This window comes from Hordeum vulgare, chromosome 7H (assembly GCF_904849725.1).
Source record: "Hordeum vulgare subsp. vulgare chromosome 7H, MorexV3_pseudomolecules_assembly, whole genome shotgun sequence".
NCBI lineage: Eukaryota > Viridiplantae > Streptophyta > Magnoliopsida > Poales > Poaceae > Hordeum > Hordeum vulgare.
In genome coordinates this window covers 606,657,992-606,666,700 of record NC_058524.1, presented here as the reverse complement: position 1 = coordinate 606,666,700, position 8,709 = coordinate 606,657,992, and the positions used below count along the sequence as shown (strand labels likewise).

The 8,709-nt window shown below is 47.7% G+C and overlaps 1 protein-coding gene across 1 annotated transcript; it reads right to left on the bottom strand.

Annotated features, from left to right (window-relative positions):
- Positions 1-2,226: 2,226 nt before the first annotated feature.
- On the bottom strand, positions 2,227-2,736 carry LOC123412940 (SKP1-like protein 1A). Its single transcript, XM_045105899.1, has one exon. It carries the CDS (start codon positions 2,734-2,736, stop codon positions 2,227-2,229), a length of 510 nt encoding a protein of 169 aa, XP_044961834.1.
- Positions 2,737-8,709: the final 5,973 nt, after the last annotated feature.

The following is an 8,709-nucleotide window of genomic DNA, read 5'->3' as shown; positions in this document are numbered from 1 at the left end:
AAGCATTCATGTGCTACATGTATTGCTAATTAGCAGCACAATAATGACTTGATTGTGTACCACTCTATTTTGTGCATTTTATCCGGTAAGGCTCTCCTTGCTTTCTTCTTCTTTTGTTCTGCAAATGACATATTAGGTCCAATCTATTGTCTGAATAAGTTAAAACTTGAATAGAAATAGAACGTAGAAGTTTAAAATTCTCACAAATAAACGAAGAAGACATTCATATGATACATTGTTTTCTGAAATTATCATGATTATATATCCTTGCGGTTACAGTGTTGTAGCCAAAGATCGCTCATTCATGATTTACTTCTATCTTGCATATGGCTAAAGTCACGCATGTGTGCAATCTTTCCCATTCATCATATAAAAATGCATACATCTTTTATCTCCATTTCAGAAGCAACGACATTTTTGTATGCTAAAATTTAGCCAAAATGCGTTCGCAGACAAACTAAGTGCCATATTCAAATCCACTCACACTTTTTTGCTTCAGGAATGTGTCCTCCTTTAGTTTTTCTCGAATTGTATTCTTTTTGAATATTACTATGACACTTGTGATTTTCGACATCCATTATGTCCATACTATATGAAATGATGAAAACCTTAAAGGGACCGTGGCAACGCACGGGCAGTTAACTAGTGGATTATTAGTTTTAAGAAGAAGAAGGATCCAGATCTATCATTCATAACAAATACACTCCAAACATAGTAAAAATTTCAGTGGGGATAATACTCCAAGTAGATGACATGAATCTATGTTGAAGCTCCGCTCACTCCGTAAAGCGTCATCATCCCCCGAACGCACAGGCCCGTCGACGAGGGAGGCCAAAGTGGGCGACCGCACAGGGCCCCTAAAATCGTGGGGCCCTCGGTTGAAGAAAAATCGTGAAGGTACATCGTGTGTGTTGTCCATCTGCAGCGTAAGCCCTATAGCGTCGTGACCGCTTTCCCCAGTCCTTCGCCTTCGTAGGCGGGCGCCGTCTCTCGTGATTTGGCATGCTCCCAGTGAATCCGTGAGTGCTAGTATTCTGCAGATCATCGCCAGCGGCCGCGTAGTTGCTCCTTGCTAGCACTCGTATTTTGCCCGAAAGTGATTCTCGTCCTCCGTCCAGCCACTGGGCACTAAACCGATGATTAACACCCAAAGCCAAGAAAAACAAGTGCTTCTGGTCTCCTCGGCCAATATAGGTAATTTATTTATTACTTAGACCAAGACAGGCAAACAACAATAGGAGTTCTATTCTAACTTTGAACTCACATGTTGTATGTGTTGATTTCTAAATTGATGCATTTGAACAGTTAACTGGTTTTAAACTGAAAAATAACTGTGTGTATGTATGGATTAAATCCGAATTAGTTAACTTTTATATCAATTTTACTTCTTATTGCAGAAAAATAAGATGAAGAAATAATTTTTTCATTGCCGATCTGGAACAGCAGGAGTGTATAATATCTACACAGATGGGAGGAGTGGATGAAGCAAACTATTCGATTTGGTTTCTTTTGTATCCTTTATTATTATTTGTCTTTTTTTCATTTTTAATCTATTTGATTTGATCATTAAACATTGACTATCAGTTCTAGATATATTGTGCAGTCCAGCAAATTTATGTATGCTTTGGCATGAGGTTTTCCATGGATAGCTATGGGGTATTATTTGACCCCCGCAATATGAGGTATTCTTTGAAAACCTTTTTAGTCATATATGAATTTAAAAAAAATCTAAACCATATTCTATGTTTCGTACCGGGCCCCCAAATTCCTGGAGACGGCCCTGCGAACGCACAGCCTAGGCATCGGGATTCCCGTCTCCGACATTGGAGAGGGGGGGGGGGGGGAGGAGGAGGGGTAAGTGCCCTAGACGCCGCAGTCGCGAGACAGAAAGAGGAACAATAGCTAGCGTTTTAGTTACTACTCCCTCCGTTCCTAAATATAAGTCTTTTTAGAGATTCCATTATTGGACTACATACGGATGTATATAGAAGCACAGTGCATAACTCATTTCGCCTGAAATATCCCATACATTCCAGTAATAGTCTATAAGCGAACCAAATATCTATGCATCCGATATGGTTTTGATCACGGCTCCAAAAGACCAAGTAAAGTAGCCTAAAGTAGTAGAGTAATTAATTGAACAAGAAAAAGAGCAAAATACAATTGACTTAAGCATGCAGCTGCAGATGAAGATTAAAAAAAGTTGTAGTGGGAGACGTGTCTACTCTACTCGAAGGCCCATTGGTTCTCCTTTTTGATCTCCGCCTCCTCCTCGGGCGTGAAGTCGCACTCGATGTTGAACGTCTTGCGTATCTCCTCCACCGTCTTGCCCTTGATCATGTCCGCCACCGTCTGCAAGCACAGGTCCAGGAGCCCCTCGACGTCCAGGTAGTTGGCGGCCAGGAGGAGGTCGTACAGCGTGGCCTGGTCGACGGCGATGAAGCCGGCGTCGAAGCTCTTCAGGTCCTTCTCACCGCTTCCGCCGGCGGCGTCGGAGCTGCTGGGGACGTGCATGTTGCAGTACTCGATGACCTTGGCGAGGATCTTGGAGGGCACGTTGGGCAGCGGCACGCCGTTCTCCACGCAGTTGTCCTCGATCATGTGGTTGATCGTCCGCGAAATGGCCGCCGCCTCCTCCAAGACCTCGAAGCTCTCCCCGTCCGAGCTGATCAACGTGATCATCTTGCCCGCGGCATCGCCGCTGCTGCTTGCTTCCGCCGGCGTCGCATCAGCCATGGTTCTCGATTTGCTTCCTTGGTTTCTCCTCGGGAAGGGAAAGCTCGTAAGCTTCTTGGATGGATTTGGTTCAGGTTGGGCTGGGTGCTACCTCCTATCCTATATTTAAAGGGTCAGACAACGGAGACAAGGCACGAAGCTAGAAACCGAATCGATATCTTAGTCAGGTTTAGAGATCGATCGGTTATCGGATACCGTCGTGATCAAGAGTACGCACGTATACGTTACAGTGCGTGACTTTATCACACGTGTTTTCTTTTCTATGAAAAAGAATCCAAATCTTTCAAGTTCCTTAGCTAAACCTGAAGATATGTCAACATAACGAAAATTACATTGAAGTCTCTAGACCAGTGAACGACCACTACTGCCACTAAACGAGTTGTCGGCATGCCGTTGTCGCTTCTCCCCTGTTGAAGTTGGCATGACCTTGTCGATGACAGTCAGAGAGACTGCATGCACTAGCCCTTAAGGACGGATGCCCTGTAGCTACAGTCGTCATCATTGAACCCTTGAACCGATTTAAAGCGTCCGGCACCATTTGTCTCCGTCGCAAACGCGTGTTAGGAAACCCTACCTGATGGGGTCATAATCCTAGGGTAGGGTCTCCGTCGCAAACGTGTGTTAGGAAACCCTACCTTCCATCTCCTCATCCTTCTCTCCATGTCCCTGCGTGCATCTTCTCTTTATCAATTGAATCTTTAACAATCTTCGATTTTCTGCATTGTTCCTTCTAATTAAATAATGTTAGAATCTCTTTATGCTCATATATAATATCTCAACTCAGTTTATCTACCAATTATTAATGTATAATTTCCTTTCAGCAGTGGCAATGCAGGCTGATTCTCATCAAACCCCTCCAGATGAAGTGGTAGGGCTTGTATCTTTTTTCGTTAAGAATTACTACCAGGTTCTACACGCGACACCAGACCAGGCGTATATGTTTTATAAAGACAGCAGCACGATTGGCCGGGCGGGTTCTTTTTTTTTTTTGAAACGGAGGCAAAAGATTTGCCTCTTGCATTAATCAAGAAGAAAGTAGCATAGAATCTCGATTACATGGCCACACAGGCCAAGCTAAAAGACAGAAATTACTTATTCTCCTGGGATAATACTCTCCAAGGACCTAGCGCCCGCTTTCGTCCATAATATTGCGTCAGCCTTGATGGTAGCCACTACATGGGAAGGTAAAGATGTCTTGTTCTGAAAAACCCTAGCATTCCTCTCGTTTCAGATCGCCCAACAGACAAGCATCATCATGGATTTGAAAGCCTTTTTGTGCGTGCCGATGTGACCGTGAGCATCCCACCAGTTGTTCACAGACGGAAGATCAGCCCAAACATTGGTCTGCGATTGAAATCCAAGCCATCCGCAGATGGAGTTCCAAATCCTGACTGAGTAGCGACATTTAAAAAAGAGGTGTGAAGCAGTTTCAGGAACAGCCTTGCATAGTTGACAAAGACCACAATTTGGCCAGCCCCTACGGGTTAGTCTATCGGCAGTCCACACTCTGTCTTGTATAATTAATCATGAGAATAGTTTAACTTTTGGCGGTGCCCAAACCTTCCATACCCTCGTGGGCATGTCAGATTTGATTGCCCCTGCAAATTGCATCTGGTAAGCCGTGGCGGCAGTGTAGCGGCCATCTCCCGTGAATTTCCATCGAATGGCGTCCTCCGTGCCACCCTCCAAATGAACCTCCTGAATCTTGGTCCAAAGAGTAATGAATTGTTGTATGGCCTCCAAAGAGAACCCTCTCTGCATGTCAATGCGACTAATCCAAGCATCGTTCGTCAGTGCATGGGCCACACTTGCCGCCTTGCACTTGGAAAGGGCGAAGATGTCCGGAGCCAAATCCTTAGGTTTTTGCCCCTGTAACCAAGGAGCGAACCAGAAACTCGCTTTCTTGCCATCCCCTATGATCACCCTTGTGGCCGAGTAGAACAAGTCCATCTCGTCATCTCCGCATGGAATGTCAAACCCGACCCACGCCCTTGCTGGATGAGCCCACTGGAACCATAACCATCGTAGTCTGAGGGCTTTGGAGAACTTTTCTAGATCGAGGATCCCCAATCCGCCAAGATGTAATGGTCTGCAAACCAACTTCCAGTTGACCTTACATTGACCTCCAGAGACCGAGTTGGTGCCTGCCCATAAGAAGGCCCTCTGAATCTTCGTTATTTCTGCGGAGGTCCCAGCCGGAATGTTGAGTGCGGTGATGAAGTATATGGCTAGAGAGGAAAGTACGGATTTGACCAGTGTGGTTCTCCCCGCGATGTTAATGTTCCATCCTTGCCATGGGGGAAGTTTTCTAGCCACCTTGTCCACCAGAAATTGACAATCAGATTTCTTAAGTTTGTGTGTGGACAGAGGTAGGCCAAGATAACGCAAAGGGAAAGCAGCTCTAGTGGCAGGGAAGCTTTGAAGAATGTCATCGAGGTCAACGTTGGCACAGTGAATGGGTGCGACAATACTCTTGTGAGGGTTAGCCTTGAGGCCTCAGACCTCCCCAAAGTTAGCAAGAATGACCGCAAGATTCTGTATGTCCTCTTTGATAGGAGCCATGAAGATAGCAGCGCCGTCGGCATAGAGAGAGGTACGCATAGTGGAAGCCCGACCATGAAGACGGTGGAGAAGGCCAAGATCAGTGGCCTTATCAAGAAGCTGTTGTAAAGGATCAATAACGATGACGAACAGCAACGGAGACAAGGAGTCACCCTGTCGAAGCCCTCTTCCAAGTTTTATTGGCTCGCCCGGGATACCATTGATACGGACTCTCGAAGATGACGAAGCCCAAATGTCGGTAATCCAGTTTCTAAATCTGGGGGGGAAGCCGCGGCGTTGTAGAAAGTCCAAAATATAGTCCCAGCGGATGGAGTAAAAGGCCTTCATAATGTCCAACTTAAGCAGCAATGAAGGGGTCTTGTTCCTATGTAGACGGCGGACAAAGCCCCGAACAAACATGAAATTTATCGTGGATGCTTCTGGATTTGATGAAAGCACTTTGAGAGTTGGAGATTAGTTCATTCATGAAGGGGGCTAGCCGAGATGCCATGATTTTGGACATAATCTTTGTGAAAGCATGTATGAGGCTTATTGGACGAAAATCTGAAATCTCTTCTGCGCCGTCTTTCTTGGGTAAAAGCACGATGTTTGCCGAGTTTAACCAGTGCAGGTGTGTGGTTTGTAGATTCGAGAAGGCATTGATCGCCTTCATCATGTCCACTTTGATGATCGACCAACAAGACTTAAAGAAAGCTCCTGTAAAACCGTCCGGTCCTGGTGCCTTGTCGCCCAGCATTTGCAAGATGGCGGAGAGGACCTCGTTCTCCGTAAAGGCGTCATCGAGGCTGGTTAAATCGCACTGATTGAATTGTAGGCCTTCCCAATTAAGGTCCCGGGACCAAGGGACCCCATTCTGAAGGATAGCAGAGAAGTGCTCGTGTGCCACCTTTTCTTTTTCCGCATGAGAGGTTACCCAACCAGGTCCAACTTTGAGCCTATGAATGTAATTCTTCCTTCTCCTCGCATTGACCCTCGTGTGAAAGTATTTGGTATTTGCATCTCCGGCTTTGAGATCCTTGATTCTCGCACATTGCTTTTTCCTCGTCCTTTCGAGAACGGCAAGGCTAATGACTCTTCTCTTCAATCTAGCCCTCAAATTTGATTCTTGTTGAGAAGTAGTCGCGAGTCTTGGGCCATATCGAGGTGAAGAATGACGTGTAGGGCCGCGTGAAGTTGAATTTTTGTGTTGGAGAAAAGTTGTTTGCTCCAACCTTGAAGCATGGAGGCTGTTTTTTGCAATTTGTGGAACAGTATGTGGTATGGCTCACTGTGACCAGTTTCCGTCTCCCAAGCCTCCTGAACGACTCGCCTAAAGTTGGGCATCGAAATCCAAAAGTTTTCAAAACGGAAGGTCTTAGGGCGTTTCGGTCCATGCGCTTGGAATAGGAGCAGCGGGCAACGGTCCGAAAGGGAGGAAGGTAGCGCATGAAGAATGTGACCCTGGAAGGAGGTATCCCATTCCGAGTTGCAAAAGAATGAATCAAGCTTGCTAAGGGTGGGGGTTTCCCGTTCATTACTCCAAGTGAAACGTCGAGTTTGGAGATGGATTTCGCTTAGTTCCCCCCTCGCTAGTGCCTCCGGAAATTTCCTAATTCTTAGCCTGTTGAAAGTTGGTTTGTTTTTGTCGCAAGCTCTGTGGATTTGGTTGAAGTCCCCACAAACTAGCCACCGATCACCTAATGTTGGTTTGTGCTCCAGCAACTCGGTGTGGAAGTCCTCCTTTCTACTTGAGGCAGTTGGGCCGTAGACCGTCGTGATTTTAAAGTGCTCGTTTGATGAAACTATGAGCACCTGTGCCGATAGGCAGAATTCGCCCGCTTGGATGTTGGAGCATCGAACCTTGTCTTCGTCCCAAAGAAGAAGGATGCCTCCACGAGTGCCTTGTGCGGGTCTTTGTGCAAATTGTTTTAGCCTGTGTCCACCCAGGAAGGGGGCCATGAAATGATCCACGTCCGACAGTTTTGACTCCTGCAAACATACAATTTGGCATTGCGCCGCTGCTACAGTCTCATGCACGGTAGTCTTTCTGTCCATGTTGTTTAGACCGCGGACATTCCAGCATAAGATATTGCAATCTTGTGTTATCATTGGAACCTATAAAACCCGAAACCTGCTTGACATGATCTGCAAGGGGTCCAGTGGGGAGTCCAATTTGATGCATAACTAGTTGAAGAAACCATCCTGGGAGCAAATTTGGTAGCCCTGGAATAGAAACTGATTGCTGAAAGATATCATGGTCTGGATACATGCGATACAAGCAGAGTGGAAAGCTCGAGCCAACTAACAGTAGCTTTAACCCCCACCGTGCCACAATAAGCTGGGATGACACACCCCCTACACCCATTACTGCAATTGGAACCTAACATGGGAACTATCTAAGCCCAGGTCGCTGACAGCTGACCGTATCAAGCTGCCGCCGCAGTTCCAGCATCCATCTGAACTGCGTCCACGGAGGGGGGCTCCAGCATCGCCGAAGGGTGAAATGCGTCCTCAGAAGTGGGCTCCAGCGCACCTGCACCCCCATGTGCCATCGGGGCATCCTTGACCGTCGTGGTCAGGTCACAGTCTAGACGAAAAAGGGCACGAAGAGCATCGATCGCGATGACAGGCAGTCGCCCATGAAACAAAGCTGCAAACTTCCCAATGGCTTCTTCGGTGAGTTGGTCACCCTCGTTGACGATGCCCATGCGACGGCACAGCAGCTTCTCCGCCATATTTGCAATGGGTGTGACGCAGCCTTTGTTCTTGATTCGGATGCTGGACCGTCTCAAGGTGAATCCACCCTCCCCCTGGTGATGTCCATAGCAGCCATGGTCTTCCTCCTTTCGTGGCTGCTCTTTGGGGTGGTGGTGGGGAATGGAGTAAAGGTGCGCAGACGGTGGTGAACAGCGTCGGCGGTGTGGTCGCCCCACCAGTGGCCTCCTGGGTCAGAGACTGGCGGCAGTCGATCTCCCGCTCGACCACCAGGCCACCTGAAGTTGAGGGGGCAGTGGCGTCCCCACACCAGTTGTTATCGTTGCTGACTGGGGTTGAAAAATCGATTGTTTCCTTGGGATGGATGGTATTGGTGCTGATAGGGCCTGCTGGTGGAGTGGCATCCTCGGAAGGCATGGCCAAGGGGTCACTGGTGCGTGTCGGGCGATATACTGGGCGACCGTGATCAGATCCCAGTCCCCTAGCGGCATCACCGAGTCTTGGCGTGGCCGGTGGAGAGTGCGCAGGGCGTCGTCCCGATGCAGGAATGACAGTGCCATCCAGAAGATGTTGCACTAAGGCGAAGTCAATTCTGCGGCTGTTTGGCATCTCCCTTCTTCTTTCCCTGCGGTCCTCGTCTGGGCGCCTGTTAGAGCGCCGCTCGTCAGTGGGCCGGTCAGACCGACGACGATCATCAGCTGATGGTGCAGCGCGCGA